Source organism: Monodelphis domestica, chromosome 3 (assembly GCF_027887165.1).
Source record: "Monodelphis domestica isolate mMonDom1 chromosome 3, mMonDom1.pri, whole genome shotgun sequence".
NCBI classification, from domain to species: Eukaryota; Metazoa; Chordata; class Mammalia; order Didelphimorphia; family Didelphidae; genus Monodelphis; species Monodelphis domestica.
In genome coordinates, this window is record NC_077229.1 from 73,991,814 (window position 1) to 74,008,796 (window position 16,983).

A 16,983-nucleotide genomic window follows, 5' to 3' on the forward strand; every position below is an offset into this window, starting at 1 on the left:
TTGCCGCGGGTCACACAGCCAGGAAGTGTCGGAGGCCGGATTTGTCAGACATTTTAAAGTTTAACATTATTAATGTTTCTTCCTTCACTTTCTTAAAATAAACAAATTTTAAAAAGTAAACTAAGCCCTCATCTTCAGTTTGCCAATTTCTGTGGAGTAGATGATGCTCACACTGAAAATTTAACAATTGTTCTTATCGTTGTTCAGTCTTCAATCATGACCCACTCTTCACAATTCCATCTGGTGTTTTCTTAGCAGAGATCCTGGAGTCGTTTGCCATTTCCTTCTCCAATTCATCTTATACAGATAAGGAGGCCAACAGGGATAGGGGTCACTACTAGTCAGTGTCTGAGGCCAGGTTTGAACTCAGGAAAAGAAGTCTTCCTGATTCCAGGTCCAGTACTCTATCCTCGCTGCCCTGCCTGGCATATAGGAACGTGTTATAGAAATGTTATTATTATTATTATTATTATTTGAAGTACATTTCAAGGAAGATACCAGACCTTTTGCTGGTGCCCCATCAGCGATAAGATACTGGGCTGGACAGACTGGACATCTCTCCCATATAGGAATGTCGATTGCTTTTTAAGCTGGTAGCTGGTGCCCTGACCCAGTATCAGAGACTCATAGGACCCCAAGCACTGCTGAAAGAAGTCTCAGAAGCTACCTGGGTCTGTCTTGGCTTCAGTCTACCACATCCGTGGCAGTCATCCGGCCTCTCAGAGAAGATCTCCAGCAGTGGCTCGGCCCACTTTTGGACAGCTCAGAATGTTAGTGAAGTTTTTCCTTAGCGACCTCTGGCCCCTTTGCTATCTTTCTGCCTTCTGTTCCTTGTTCTGGCCTCTGGGGCCTCCCAGAGCAAGCTTAATCCCGCTTCTGAATGGCTGTCCCCTAAAGTGATTTTGCTAAAGTTCAGATCTGCTCCCGGCCCCCCACCCAGTGAATTTTAGTGGCTTCCTTTCGTCCTGTCGAATACCAGGTTCTCTGTTTGGTATTCCAAGCCCTTCCTAACCTAGCCCCCTCCCAACTGTCCAGCCTTCTTCTGCCTTACTCCCATCACGCGCTCTTTGGCCTTCTGGTTATTCTGCGAACAAGACCTGCATCTCCACTGTAGGCAATTTCTCTGGCCGTCTTCCATGCCTGGGACACCCTCCCTCCTCTGCTCCAATAACTGACCTCTCTGGTTTCTTTTCAGTCCCAACTTTTTACTGGAAACCTTTCCCAAACCCTCATAATCCTGGTGCCTTCCTGCTTCTATTTCCTATTTCTTCTGAACGCAGCTCATTTGTACATGTGTTTTTGTTGTCAGGAGCTCCATGAGGCTGAATAAATGCTGACTGACTGCTTGAACTGCACGAAGACAGTGCTCTTATCACCAGGATAGTAGAACCATAGCATACCCATGCTGTCTGTGGGGTTCCCTGGGCAGAGGTATTAGAGTGGTTTGCCAATTTCTTCTCCAGCGAATTAGGCCAAACAGAGGTTAAATAACTTGCCCAGGATTACACAGCTTGTAAGGATTGGAGGTCAGATTTGAACTCAGGTCTTTCTGACTCCAGGTCCAGCACTAGGAGGCTTTTTATGAGCCTTCCAGCTCCAGGCCTGTGATGGCCTGTGTTCTGACCAGGCCAGAAGACAATAGGACTGTCCCCCGTGCCTCTTCAAGGCTACTAAAGGGCTCCTTAGCGTACCACTCCTTGTAGTCAGCCGCAGTCCGTTAAACTGCCAAACCTCCTTCAGACAAACTATTGGTCCGTCTGGCCACTCTTCCGCCATCTTGTACTTCTGACATTGATCTTTTGGGGCCAGGTGTAGAATTTCACATTTATTTCTATTAAATGTCATCTGATTTAATGCACTTCAGTGTTCTGGCCTGTTGAGCTCAATTGATCCTGACTCCTCTCAAGTGACAGCTATCCTTGCCAGCTTCTTGTGACATGCAAACTTGAAAAGAATGTTTTTATCTATGTCTTTTGATAAACAACAATAATAGCTAGAAAAATGATAACTAGCAGGATGGAGCTAGGAACAGATCCCTGGGAGACTACTCCAGAGACTTCCTTCCACATCACATTGAGCCTTTTGGACTCCTCTTTGGGGCTGGCTGCTCTGGGCTAAATTGTATTTTCATCTAGTCCATATCTCTGCGTCCTTCCCCCCAAGGATGGCCTGAAAGACCATCAAATACTTTGTTGAAATTTAGGTAAACTGTAACTCCAGGATTCCCCTGATTTTTCTCTCAAGTAGCTCTGCCCCAAAAAGGAAGTGGCTTAGTCTGGGGTGACATGTTCCTGAGAAAGCCATCCTGGCTTTTTGTGAGCGATTTTCCCTTTTTTAATTGGCCACAAACCTTCCTTTTAATAACACGGCCCTAGAATTTTGCCAGGAATTAGAAGCCAGACACTCAGACTTTGAACTAAAGAGTGTTTGATGATTCTGTTCTCTTCCAGTTTGTGAAGATTCTGTATCCCTAGTGGTCTCCAAGGCGTGTCAGAAGCTCCTGACTGTGGCTTAGGAATCACATCTGCCAGGGCTTTGAGCAGATTAGGAGACAGTTTGTCTGGACCTGGTGACTTTAATTCATCACTCAAACTACCCATTTTCTAATTAACATTATAGTTATTTTTATATATAATTCACGCCCTCCCTACCCCAGATTATAAGTGCCTTGAGGGAAGGGACAAGGCTGTTTTGTCTCAGAATATCTCCCATTGATGCACAATAGCAGGGCCTTAGTTGAGCACTCCCAGAGTTCAGAAAAGTTCTGAGGATCAGAGATCGAGAGGCAATAACAGAGTACATTTCTGGCCTCTTGGGAGAGGCTCCTGTGAGTGTTCAAGAAAGGAAATGATAAACTGATCTTTAAAGATGTCCAGAAGAGAATAGGCAGAAGGTCAGGAAGAAACACTGATGACTCAGGATAGCTCTGAAAAGAACATGTTGAATTTGTTATGGGCTTGGAGAGAGAAGTATATTGTATGTTGGTGCTGGGTGCTGTCCTCTTTTTCTTTTCTTTGTACATAGTAATGCTTATCTTTTATTGGGTATCTATTAAGTTCAGGATTTTATTTTATTTTATTTTTTGTCAATCCACAATCATTTAATTAAGATCTACAATGTGTCAGGTGCCCTGGGAATATCAAGAAAAAGCACAACCAGTCCCTGCCCTCCAAGAGCTGACATTTGAATGGAGATGTCCCCATGTACATGAACAGTTACTATAAAATCCATACCGAGCAGATGGAAGGTAACTCTAGAGGGGAAAGCACTAGAAGATAAACTCCCTGAGAGTAGAGCTTGCTTTCTCTCTCTCTTCTTTATTGTTCTAATAATTTTGACTTCTGCTTTTATTGTAATTTTACCTTATTTTCTTTTTTTCAACCCGTACCTTCCATCTTGTACTCAATACTGTGTATTGGTTCAAAGACAGAAGAGTGGCAAGGGCTAGGCAATGGGGAGTTAAGTGACTTGCCCAGGGTCACATAGCTAGGAAGAGTTTGAAGCTGGATTTGTAAATTTGAAATGAAAAAGAAAAAACTTTTTAAACACTAAAGAAAGGAAGAAATGGTATGTCAAGTTCAAAAGCAACTAGAGAACATTTTTTGCTTTTGTGTAAGGTATATAAAGGCGATTAATATGAAATAAGGCTGGAAATGGGTATTAGAATAGCTAAATGGTGAAGAATCTGAAATGCCAGGAGGCAAAGCTTACATTTTAGACAAGAGGCAATAGGGAACAAGAGAGTAACAAGTTATTCTTAGGAAGGATAATCTGGTCACTGTGTATAGGATAGATTGGAAAAGGGAGAGATGGGAACAGGGGAGTCCCTACTTTTTAAAAAATGTTGTTTTAAAAATCAAATGTAGAGAAAAGAGGGGGAATTACATTTTTAAGAATACATTTTTCGTTTTTATTTTTATTGTCACACAAAACACACTTCCATATTGGTTATTGTTGCAAAAGTAAACTCATATATAACCAAAACCCCAAAATAAAATCATAAATACACTGATGTGAAAGATGACTCCCAACAGTCCTTTCTCTGGATTTAAGAATACATTTTCAATAGGTCTTGATCAAGGAAGGATACATGTAAAACCCAGTTGAATTGCTCATTGGCTACGGGAGGGGGGGATAGAAGAAGGAAGGGAAAGAACATGAACCATGTTCTTTCATGGAAAAATATTCTAAATTAATTAAATAAATAACATTTTTAAAAAAGAATACATTTTCAAGCAGCTACTTTCTTCCTTGATTTCTGGGAGGTCCACTCAGGACTAAAGATCTTTTCTGGCAGATGGGATTGATTTAATTATTTTTCAAAGGGAAAGAAAATCTTTCCTCTAACTCTAAGGCTTCAGAATTCCATTCAATATTAAATGAGGTAGCTACCATAATACTCTCTCTCTCTGAAGATGACCACTTTTCCTACCCTACATTTGTTTGTGAAAATACTTGTCCATAGAGGCTGCCTGATTTGAGGTGAGCTCATTGGGAATCGTTAATCTTGGATTTGAGTCTCCAGCTTTGGGGTGACTCTTTAGGCCTGGTTCTGCCATGAACTTGCTGTATAACTTTGGGCAAGGCATTTTTCTTCTCCTCTCTCAATTTTCTCATCTCTTAACTGGGGTGCTCCAGCACTTTTCAGAGGTAAGGCACTCTCTTGGGTATATGTGTACCTTCTTATTGACTGTGGGTGCTGTTGCTATTATTATTTTGTTCAGTTGTTTTCAGTCATGTCTGACTCTTCATGACTCCATTTTGGGGTTTTCTTGGCAAAGATACTGGAGTAGTTTGCCATTTCTTTCTCAAACTCAGACGGAGGCAGACTGGTTAAGTTACTTGTTCAGGGTTGCACAGCTAGGAAGTACCTGAGGCTGGTTTTGAACTCAGGTCTCCTGGAGGTGGTATTCCATCAACTGTGCTGCCTTTATTATATATTATTTTTATTAATTTATTGTTTAATAGCTATAATGATTATTATTAGAAAATACATTGATCCCTCCTCTCTGGGAGGGCCTGGTCCTAGCTGTTGACAAGCTCCTTCTGCTGTCCCTTCCAAGGCACGTGGTGGATAGGACAGTCTTGCCAATTTAATTCTCTTGAAAAGACACTGGGGTGATTTATATCTTTTGGTCAAATGCAGTTGGAGGTGGTAACTGCCATGTGAAATGCTCAGCCTTAATGGAAATCTCACCACATCAGGGAAATTAATTTGGGAATTATTGGCCAAAGTGCAAAGAGCAGCCTAATGGAGAAAATTCATTTGTGTAGGCAGCTACCATGGCATAAGGGGGTGGGGGGAAGCGGGCTAATTTAGACACACTCTGATGGAGGGCTCCCCATGGATAAAATTATGGTTGCCTAGAGCTCCTAGCATGGGAAGTTGTTCAAGTTCTTCTAAGAATCCCAAGATTTCTGATCTGGAAGGAACTTTCAAAGCTAGGAAAGACTGAGCTAGAGAAGACTTTAGAGCAGAAAACATGGAATGTCAGGGCTAAGAGGCCCCTTAGAACATAGGACAGAGTATTAGAGCCAGAAGAGTCCAGAATATAGAATGCCAAGTGTGGGTCAAAGCCTGAAGAGCCCTTAGAACAGCAGATGTCAGAGCTAGATGGGATCTTGTATCCTGGAGCCTTACATGTGGGCAAGAGATCACTTCGTCCATTTTTCTCATTTCAGAGATGAGGAAGATCAGGCCCATACAGTGCAAGGGATTGCCCAAGGCCACATTCTTTGCTGACAGCCTAGAGAGTTCCACATTTCTAAAACCCCCGAGAGATCCCCCTCTTAGTCTGTCTCCTGAGCAGGCAGTAAAGGCAGGAGCTGTAGGTGGATGTACAGGTGAGGGGTGGCGATGACTTCCAGGGCAGTTTGAGAGTCCATGGAGTGTAGGTGGCCATACTAGCCAAGGGGAAGACAGGCCTTCCACATGGGACGTTCTGGAGAGCTCAACGTGACTTTAGTGCTACCTTTGGGAGTTCCTTAGGCTGTGAGGTTCCAGAAAGCTTGGGCAGGACCTCTGAAAGCTTTTACCTGTTCTCTCTGCAGCATGGCTGACAAAAATGGGGCCCTCAAATGCACCTTCTCTGCTCCTGGCCACAGCACAACCCTCCTGCAGGGACTCGCCACGCTCCGAGCCCAGGGCCAGCTCCTCGATGTCATTCTCACCATCAACAATGAAGCGTTTCAAGTCCACAAGGTGGTCTTGGCGGCCTGCAGTGACTATTTCAGGTGAGACCCAGCACAGCAGAAAAGACAGATTCCCTCCTCCTCCAGGACAGATTTTGTCTGCCTTGTTTTTGTTTTTTAATTAATTAATTTAGTCAATTTAGAACATTATTAAAATCATATTCTATTCCTCCCTCCCCTTTCCCCAAGCCCCCCCCATAGCCAACGTGCAATTTCATTGGGTATTGCATGTGTCCTTGATCAGAACCCATTTCCATGTTGTTGCTTGCACTAGGATATTCATTTAGGGTCTACATCTCCAGCCATATCCCTTCAACCCATGTACTCAAGGAGTTGTTTTTCTTCTGTGTTTCTGCTCCCACAGTGTTTCCCCTGAATGTGGATAATCGGCCTTGTTTTTGTGACCATTCCTGGCTCAACCCTTTTCAGCTAAGTCTTCTTGGCTGTTAGAGCACAAATCCAAAATGGCCTGGTGGCTGTGAGGATTTGGGGGCCTTTTTGTAGCCCCCTGCTCTCCCTGAGTGCTGGGGATGGCTCTCTAGAGGGCGAATCTCACGCCTCCTGCCAGTAACCTCGTCCACTGGCGTGGGTGAGAAGAGGTTGGCCTCTCTTTTTACTTCTTTGCCCAGTTTGCCCGATTTTGGTGCTCTAGGAGCATTGGAGTTTGGCGTTTGGTCTGGGCCCGCTTAGCCCTGTTGCTGGAGCCTAAAGCCCTCCAAATCTCCCTTATTTCTTTGTGCCCAGTCACTGGTGTACGTGGCTTCCTTCTCTCTAGACCAGGAGCAGCTTAGGAAGCTTGGAGATGTTCACTCCAGTACATTTTTGTTTGTGTGGTAGGTGTCTACACTAGGGGCCTCCTGGGAACACAGATGCTACAGGCGTTCATGAAACACCTTCTGTGTGCAGGGTGCTCTACCAGCTCTTTGAGCATGGACTCGTAGTAGTCTGTGCCCTTGGGAGCTTCATACACAGCATTACCTCCCAAGGGTATTAGAGTGTCTACTCAAGTGTGTCCTGGAAAGACTAAAGAGGCAGGTAGGTACTTCTTGGGTGGATCAGGGGAGATTTCCTTGATAAAGTGGACTTGGAGCCAGTGACTTCTGTGGCTTGCTGGGCTGCAGAGGCAGAGCTCGCCCCTGGAGGGCAGGAGGAGCATTCCCTGTTGCTCTGCTGAGCCGAAGGGAGCAGAACTGGGAGAGTCCCTGGGACTGGCCTGACAGTGGCTTCCTTCATTTTCTCCTCACAGGAATGCTGGAGAGGAGACAGAGGCAGGAAACTATTCTTCAGGGCTTATGCTTTGACTTTCTTTTTTTAAACTCATACCTTCTGTCTTAGAATTAATGCTGAGGTTTTATTGATTCCAAGGCAATGGGGGTTAAGTGACTTGCCCAGGTCATGCAGCTAGGAAGTGTCTGCGGCTGCGTTGGAACCCAGGACCTCCCAGCTCTGGGCCTGGCTGTCTATCCCCGGAGCCACCTCACTGCCCCAGGCCTTAATTTTGGAGAGGTGCTACACTATAAAGCTTAAGAAGGGAGCCTAATGGTTGTCCCTTAGACAAAGGGGTGATCAAAGAAGGAACAGAGTCGGAGTCCCTACTGCATTCCCCCTGTCTTGATGCTGGCTTTCCAGAAAGCTTCCAAATGCATCCAAACAAGAGCAGAAGTCACAGAGTGCGTTTGGTTGTATTCTGGTCCAGATCCAGCCCTCTGTGACCTTCGAGGGTAGGGAAGGGTCTGCCCCGTTCTCCTGGCACGAGCTGCTTATCGCTTTGGCTAAGAGGCTTAGGCCATCGATTCTGTTTGGCTGCATAAATCCCCGTGCCAGCCTGCTGCTGGGGCCCTCTTCAGGCTGGCTCCAGCTGCCTGCTCTATCTCTCTTGCCACGTTCCCACTGTTCTCAGAACAATGGCAGCCCAGCCAGTCTCAGATCCTGCTCTCTTTTCATTCTGGGTTGGGCCTTGGGAGAGTGGCACGTGACAGGGAGAAGTTAGAGATGCTTGGTCAGTGGCCAGTCTTTTGAAATAGGTCTGGCTCTCAAATTGATAGCCTAGCTCCTTTCTCTGCTGCCTGCCAGGACCACTGTGCCCAGCCAAAGACTGAAGGAGGAATCCTAATAATAGTCATTCCAATAGTAATGACAGTCACTGTTCACATGTTCCAAGGCCTTCTCTTCCAACTGCCCTTGGAGGGATGTCATACAGGTACCATTATCCCATCCTTACAGGGGAGGAAACTGAGGCTTGCAGTGGCTGTGGCCTGAGAAAATGTGCATTTATGGCACTGTAAAACCGGGCACCAAGGATACAAAGAGAAACAAAAACAGGTTCTGCCTTCAAGTTCCTTACATCCTGCTGACTGATTCCATGGTCACAAGACATTGTGTCAGAAGCAAGGCTTGAACTCGGCTCTCTCAGGTCTGGGCTCAGGGCTCACTCTTCTGTACCATACTGCCTTTAATTGAATTGATCATGAAGGATGGAGGGTGAGCCATGAGACAGCCATGGCGTCCTTGTCCTCTGGTTCGCCTGGGATGCTTTCACTCTGGTGTACGGTTCTTTAGACATCCCCTAGTAAAGGGGTCAGAGGTAAGAGGACCACTGAGAACCTGGCGCTTCCCTCAGAGCCTGGATGGGACCCAAGGGCCAGGGCTTCCTGGCATGGTCTTTTCCCTCATCCTACATCCTGAAGGATGCTCTCTGGGTCATGGAAGGCCCATTCTTCCATCAGGCAGCCTGGGGCCTCTGGTTAGTCCATAGAGTGGCTGTGGGAATGTTGCCCAAAATTGCTAGGAAGGACCTCAGAGGTTATTTAGTCCAAAGCCATACCTGAAACACAAACTGCCTCTCTGACAGTCCTGAGGCAGCACAGAGGAACTCTGACCTGGGAGTTCAAGGCCCTGGGTTTGAAGACCAGCTACTTTGTAGTGTGGCGGTTAGACAAATCTCAGAAGCTCTTGGAACTCCAATCTCTGCATCTGTTAAGTGGGTATTCTGATGGACTACCTCATGGGGTTGTGATAAGTAAGGTTCTTTGTAGCCCTTAAAGCACATTAAAAAAAGTGAGGCTTGATTGTTGTTCTCAATAACTTCTGCAAATGGTCCTTCAGCACATTCAGCATCTCCTCATCCACCTCCTGTATCAGGGAGCTTCCTCTCTCCAGAGGTCTGCTGGGGTGGGAGCTGGTGGGAGGAAATCATTGGCAACAGGGCTAAGAGGGCTTTTCCTTCTTTGACTCCTTCCTGATAATCCAGTCCAGTTCATCCGAAGTGTATGTAGTGCCCGCTCCCAAAAGGCCCCTAATGCCTGAGGCTGTCAGATGAAAGAATGACCAAGTCCCTGCTTTGGGGGCATTGGCTACTGGTGACCCTGGATGAATGAGAGTGATATGTTGGGGTGGCTGCTAGGCTCCCCACCCTTGCAGGTAGCAGCCTCCCTAAGCACTGGGGTTCTGGTGAGCCCAGGCCGTCCCCAGGCTGGGCTGCCCATGGGGCCACTTTTCCTGACCACAGGTCCCTGGATCTCGGGCTGACTTGGATTGGCTGGTTCCGGTGGATGGTTGGAAGCCTCTGTCTCCAGCTGCAGCTGAGTAACTGGAGTGGCCATTTAATAATTAACAGGCCAAGCAATGGAGTGTATCAAGCAGCAGGGCAGGACTGAGAGTTGCTGTTTCTAGGAAGATGCATGATTTGGGTGGAGTTTTTCTTCCTTTTTCACCAGACTGATGTTTCTGTGCTCTGCCTGGGCTTTCTCGGGCCACTGGTCCAAGTGACCAGCCTCTTCCCCACACCGCCGGGTCTCTCCTCTCTTATCCATGTGACTGGCAGCCGACCAAAACCCAAATTTTTGTTTTTGACCTTCAGGGCGATGTTCACTGGAGGGATGAGAGAAGCCAGCCAGGACATCATTGAGCTCAAGGGTGTGTCCGCCAAAGGCCTGAAACACATCATTGACTTTGCTTACAGTGCCGAAGTGACCCTCGATCTTGACTGCATCCAGGATGTTCTGGGAGCTGCGGTTTTCCTCCAGATGGTTCCCGTGGTTGAGCTCTGTGAGGAGTTCCTCAAGTCCGCCATGAGCGTGGAGACGTGTCTCAACATCGGCCAGATGGCCACCACCTTCAGCCTGGCCTCCCTGAAGGAGTCGGTGGACGCCTTCACGTTCCGGCACTTCCTGCAGATCTCGGAGGAGGAGGACTTCTTGCATCTGCCCCTGGAACGCTTGGTCTTCTTCCTGCAGAGCAATAAGCTGAAGAGCTGCAGTGAGATCGACCTCTTCCGGGCGGCCATCCGCTGGCTGCAGTACGACCCCACGCGCCGGCCCGGTGCCAGCCAGGTGCTCTGCCACATCCGCTTTCCCCTCATGAAGTCGTCGGAGCTAGTGGACAGCGTCCAGACCCTGGACATCATGGTGGAGGATGTGCTTTGCCGGCAGTACCTGCTCGAGGCCTTTAATTACCAAATCTTGCCCTTCCGCCAGCACGAGATGCAGTCTCCACGGACCACCATCCGCTCGGACGTGCTCTCCCTCATCACGTTTGGGGGCACGCCCTACACGGACAATGACCGCACCGTCAGCGGGAAGGTCTACCACCTGCCCGACCCCGGCTCCCGCCAGTTCAAGGAGCTGACCGAGATGGAGGTGGGCTGCAGCCACACATGCGTGGCGGTCCTGGACAATTTTGTGTATGTGGTCGGGGGCCAGCACCTGCAGTACCGGAGCGGCGAGGGGGCGGTGGACATCTGCTACCGCTACGACCCTCACCTGAACCAGTGGCTGCGCATCCAGGCCATGCAAGAGAGCCGCATCCAGTTCCAGCTGAACGTGCTGTGTGGGATGATGTATGCCACTGGCGGGCGCAACCGGGCAGGGAGCCTGGCGTCCGTGGAGAAGTACTGCCCCAAGAAGAACGAGTGGTCCTACGTGTGCTCCCTGAAGCGCCGGACGTGGGGGCACGCGGGGGCCGCCATGCACGGCCGGCTCTACATCTCTGGAGGCTACGGCATCTCGGTGGAGGACAAGAAGGCGCTGCACTGCTACGACCCGTCTGTGGACCAGTGGGAGTTCAAGGCCCCCATGAATGAGCCCCGCGTCCTGCATTCCATGGTTAGCACCAGTAGCCGCATTTACGCCCTCGGGGGCCGCATGGACCACGTGGACCGCTGCTTCGACGTGCTCGCCGTGGAGTACTACATCCCTGAGGCCGACCAGTGGACCATGGTGAGCCCCATGCGGGCAGGCCAGTCGGAAGCTGGCTGCTGCCTGCTGGAGAGGAAGATCTACATCGTGGGGGGCTACAACTGGCATTTGAACAATGTGACCAGCATCGTTCAGGTGTATAACACAGAGACGGACGAGTGGGAGAGGGACATGCACTTTCCAGAGTCTTTTGCGGGCATTGCTTGTGCGCCCGTCCTCCTGCCCCAGATTGCTGCCGTGCAGAGATAGCCCTGGAGGCTCCCCTAGCGCTGGCCGCCCTGGGTGCTCGTTGCCATCTGCACGGGGCTTCAAGTTCATGCAGTGGATGCTTTTATCTTGTCTTTGTTTGCCAATAGCAGCGCGCTGTGCCAAAGGCTGGGGGAAAGTCAGGGTCTGGGTCAGGAGTGTTGAGATCCAGTCCCTGGGGTCCCTCCTCTTCCTCTTGTCTGAGATTCTGGCAGCCAGGGTTGCTGAGAGCCCTTGCCAGGGCACTGGGCCGAACGTGTCATGGCTGAAAATCGCATTGTGGGCTGTTCCTCTCCCCCCATTGCCCTTCATTTCACAACACTATCTCAAATGAGAGAGAACCCATCAGACTTTTGTTTTAAGTTGTTGCTTTTGTTTTGCTTTTCGTCCTTTCTCTCAGTCCTGTGGTTTCCGAACGAGTCCAGACGTGATTTCATTAGTGTTGAGTGGCTCCCCAAAGTTAGTGGGATGCCTTTTCCCCCCATTCCAAGTTGCTTTGTGCGTGTGTTTCTAAAATAAATTTAACCAAAACTTTTATAACATACGGACCTCCAGGAGCAGAAAGAGACGACTGGAGACTGAAATAGTTGAGGTTTACGGATGATGAAAGCGCATTCTTGCCTCTCAATAAGTGATTTTTCCCCCTGATGCCTGAGATGCATGAAGATGTCTTTCTGCATAGTGTGGTGATGAGCGGAGGGGCCAGCCCAGTTCCCCTGGGCCCTCACTTCCCTCTCTTGAGGGCTTCATTCCGTAGCCTGCACCTGGCTCCCTGCCTGCTTTCAGAGCCAGCCAGACCTCCTCACCCACTTTCCTCAGTGCAAAATTCACAACCAAAGAAACCTCTGGAGATAACCACAGTCCTCAAAGGCCATTGGTGTCTGCTTGTTTTTAAATTTCATCCATAAATGCTGGATGGGGCCTTAGTGGGGGGAGAGAAAATGGGATCCATGGAAAAGCCCAAACCCTGGGCCCATTGTTCTCCTGGGAAAGCATGTCTGATTTTCTTTTAGTTACCTTCTCAGGTTCCCTTTTTCATCATCATCCTCATCCTCAACAACCTCGTAGAGCCCATCATTCACACTTGATAGCTCCCTAAGGTTTATAAAACACTGTCTTGGCAGCCACTGGGTAAGTACAGATATTTTATCCCCATTTTATAGATGGGGAAATGGAGGTTCAGAAACAAAGAAGTAGCCTGTTCAGAGTCAGGTAGGCAGTGAGTTGCAGAGTCAGGACTTGAACTTGGGACTGTAGGCTCCAAGCCCAGAGCTCACTCCTCTGGCTTGCAATCTCCTGTGGTGCAGCGGACAGGAATCCTTGGTATTTGGGGTCTTTTCCACAAAGATTCCGGCCCCCTTCTCAGCCACTGCAGTTTTGTTGTTTGAAACTCCACAGGATGGACGCTGATGTCTTATAAATAAAGATTTGTATCCTCTTGAGGCCATGTCGGCTGTCTCCTTTGCTACTAACACTGGTGGGCCAAGTTCTTCCTGTGACCAGGTACCATAGAAAGAAGAAACCTCCTTCTGGGCTAACTGTTTCCCCCAGGGTGTGTCCTCCTGCTCTCCTTGCTCCCTGGGGAGGAGGGACAAAGCAGAATTTGTGCCGTCCCAACGACGACCTCGGAAAGGTTCGCCGGTGCTTGGCCAGCCCTCTCAGCATGTCGGGGATCCTTGTCGCCTGTGTCCCGGAATGAGAACTGGGGTGGGGGGAGCCTCTGCCTGGCTAGGGGGCACTACTCATGCAGCTGCAGCCACCATAGCAATCCTTGCCAACTTTTGGAAAATGCAGTCAAATAAAATTCTTATCCAAGGGTGAAATCTCTGGCGGCAATATTATTTTCAGACTTTTGTTTTGGGAGGTTCATCTAGTGTCGGTTATGCTCTGTTGTTAAAATTCCTCTCCCCATTTTCGCACTGATCCTTTCTAGTCCCCACTCTACCCCCCTTTCTTCCTTGCCACCGGACCCAGAGAGGGGTGCCCCACGTGGCGCCACATGCCGATCGATGGGTGTCTGGGGGGCACGACTCCCTCCCTCCCAGTCCCAGAGCTGCCTTGGTTCTGGTTGCAGAGGCCTGGCGGGGTGGGGGTGTGAGTTCAGATTGGGGTGGCTGAAGAGGGGGAGGAGGCGGGGGACTGGCCCTGTCCCAGGAGGTTGAGGTTGGAGAAACTGGGCAGGCCCCAAACCAAGCATGAAGTCATTTGTCCTTCCATATGGACCGAAGGGATATACTGTGCAAGAGAGAAACAACCCCCCTTTTATGATCTGCCTCTTTCCTCCCTGATCTGCAGAGAACACGCAACTTATTGGTTACATGTTTTTCGAGAATGTTTGACATTCATGGACATTCTTCCAAGACCAATGCTTCTGGGATCATCCTCTGAAGCATGCATCCGCGCACGAGTCCCCGTGCCAGCAGGCTGGGCCCTCCCAGGCAGTGGGCCCAGTGCCCCAGCGGGGCCACGGGCAAGGGCCCAGAAAAGGGGAGAGGTGCCGGAGGGGGAGCGTAGCCTCCGGGTCCTGACCTTGGGCTCCCCGGAAACATTTGGGGTGTAGCTGGAGAGTCCCCTCCCCTCGAGCCACCCTTCTGGGGGGGAGCGGAGGAGGGCCGAGGGGGGACGGACCCCTGGTAAAGGGCGCCGGTAGCTTCGGCGCTGGGGCCTCCTTGCCAGGGCTGAGTCCCCCGGCTCAGCTCGCACCTCCGAACATCTTGTTCCCGAACAGCTGGCAGAGGTGTGGGGGCGGGGCCTTCCTATCTAGGGGCAGATCCATTACCCAGGGATTGTGCAGAACAGTCTTGCCTGGTTGGTGGAATGCCTTTCCCCCCTGGAAGAGAAGGGAAAATTATTTTTTGTACTGTAAACTTTAAAAGCTAAAAAGCTGTTTTCAATTTACCAGAAACTGGCTTAGAACTTCAACTTTGCAAACGTTTGTGTCCTTCAAAAAAAAACCCCCCAACCCACCCCAAACCACCAGCAATTGTTTTTCAAAGCCTTTCTCTCCATGTTGGTACACTGGGAGGATCTGGAGGCTGCTAGCCTCCTGACTGCCCCTGACCGCCGGTGCCGGGCCCAGGAATGGACGGCGCATTCTGAGTGGGGACGGAGGCTGCAAGAACGTTTCCAGTTCCAGATGTCCTGTTCCCGTGCAGCTCTGGGCTCAGCGAGAGCAGAAGCTTCCCCCTGCACCTGGGCTCTGGCTGTGGGAAAATGCAGGGTGTCCCTGGGCCAGCTTGTTGCAGAGAGAGCTCCCCTCCCACTCCCTTCCACCATCACCCCTCAAGCTGGCGCCAAATGTGGCCCTGCCTCTGCCGCGGCCTGGGAGCCCCCGTGCTGGGCGAGGGAGGCCACGTGAGCCTCTCTGGCCAGTCGGGGCCTTGGGGCCACAGGGCAGGGAGGAGAAGGGTGGCCGTGCCCCGGGGGGCCGGGCTGGGCCCTAGGGACAGCCTAGAGACCTGCACATTCCATCCCCCTCAGCGACGGGGTGAACAGACCTGGCCTCGACACTGGGCGGCTTCCCTTTCCCATTACCCATCATGCCCGAGAGCCTGCCTGCCAGCCTGTCACTATTAAAATAACAATCCAGGGCCATTATTGCTCGCAAACCTCCCTTCTCAGCCCTCCCATGAGGCAGCTGTTATCACCCCTGCTTTACCGATGGAGGACACAGGCTTGGGCAAGGAACTTCATGCCGGTGAGTTCAAGGAGGCCTAGAACTGGAAAGGGTCCTTAGAGGCTATCTAATAGAAGCCATAGCATAGAGGGAGAAACTGAGGCCCAGAGAAGTCCAGGTGACGTGTACAAGGTCATAAATGGCAGAGGCAGGATTTGAACCCAAACCCTCTGAATCCAGCACCAGGTCTCTGGATGGTATGGAATTAATAGGCCAGGCAGCCCAGGTCGGAGGTCCCATTCTGCCACTCACTGAGTCAGAAGATGGGAGTTGAGTCCTAGGTCTTGATGTTTCCAAGCTTCAAGGGCCTACGCAAATTTGTGCACACTTTTTATCTACCTTAACTTCCTCATCTGTACAATGGGGATACTAATATATTACTCACCCGGAGACGCTGTTAGTGAGCCTTAAAATGCTACATCAATGTGAATCCTTGTTTGACCCGAGCAGGTGGCTGTGGGCCGGGAGTCAGGAAGACCTGACTTCACATTCAGCCTCGGATACTTCTTTAGTTGCATGACCCTGAGCAAGTCACTTAACCCGTTTGCCTCAGTTTCCTCAATTGGAAAATAGGCGTAATAATAGCATCTGGCTCTAGAGGCATGTTGTGAAGATCAAATGAGATAAGAATTGTAAAGCTCTTAGCACAGGGCCTGGCACATAGTAGATGTTTAATAAATGCTTGTTCTCTTTCCTTCCTTCCTCCCACCCCAATGGTATAGACCTAGTGAGGGGCAAAGCTAAAACTCAAACTTGTTAGAGACAGCTTGGTAGGTGCCTCAGTGGGTTGAGAGCCAGGCCTGGAGACGGGAGGTCCTGGGTTCCAATCTGGCCTCAGACACTTCCCAGCTGTGTGACCCTGGGTAAGTCACTCAACCCCCATTGCCTAGCCCTGACCACTCTTCTGCCTTGGAGCCAATATCAATTCTAAGACAGAAAGAAGGTAAGAGGTTTTGGGTTTTTTTTTAAGAGACTCGAAGCACTCCAAGTGCTGCTCTTTTTGCTATATCCCAGCAGACTCCCTAGAGAAAGAGCTCCAGTTGTTGCTTGGTGTCTCCTTCATCCTCTAGTCCATCACCTTTTTCTGAGGTTGGGAACAGATTACTAGACACTTGGTCCCCAAGCCTTTAGTGTAATTGTCCCTTCTCTGATGTTCCCAGCATCCTCAAGGAGCCCAAACTGATGGGGGGAGAGAGAGACAGGCAGAGAGACAGAGACAGAGAGAAACAGAGAGAGAGACCGACAGAGAATAAGACAGAGACAGGCAGAGAGACAGAGACAGACAGAGAGACAGAGAGACACAGAGAGAGACAGAGACAGACAGAGACAGAGATAGGCAGAGACAGGCAGAGAGACAGACAGAGACAGAGACAGAGAGAGACAGAGACAGAGAGACAGAGACAGGCAGAGAGACAGAGAGAGAGAGGGAGAGAGAGGAGAGAAAATGGAAGTTCAGGGCTGGAGAAGGAGCTCAGGCATTCTGCCTCCTCAGCCCTTGCTCAGTTCTGATGACAGCACCAGCGACCCGGGCATCCCAGTGGTCAGTAGGCTTGGGTTCTGGGCTTCTCTTCCCCCTCTCCCTCCCTCCCTCCCTCCCACTGTCGAGGAAAAAAATCAGGCCTAGTGTCTGCTGCTGACAGCTTACTCTGAGTCATGGCAGCATTGCTGAGCAGA

The 16,983-nt window shown here is 49.8% G+C and overlaps 1 protein-coding gene across 5 annotated transcripts in view; it reads left to right on the forward strand.

Moving 5' to 3' along the window:
- KLHL26 (kelch like family member 26) overlaps window positions 1-13,456 on the forward strand; it is a 53,580-nt gene extending 40,124 nt beyond the window's left edge. For all 5 annotated transcript variants that reach the window (XM_007489251.2, XM_007489252.2, XM_056822150.1 and 2 more), the window contains 2 exons: window positions 6,052-6,234; window positions 10,052-13,456. In XM_007489251.2, coding sequence (XP_007489313.2) covers window positions 6,052-6,234; window positions 10,052-11,636 — 1,768 coding nt within the window. In that variant the 3' untranslated portion in view covers window positions 11,637-13,456. The remainder of the gene's footprint in view (window positions 1-6,051; window positions 6,235-10,051) is intronic.
- The last annotated feature ends 3,527 nt before the right edge of the window (window positions 13,457-16,983 follow it).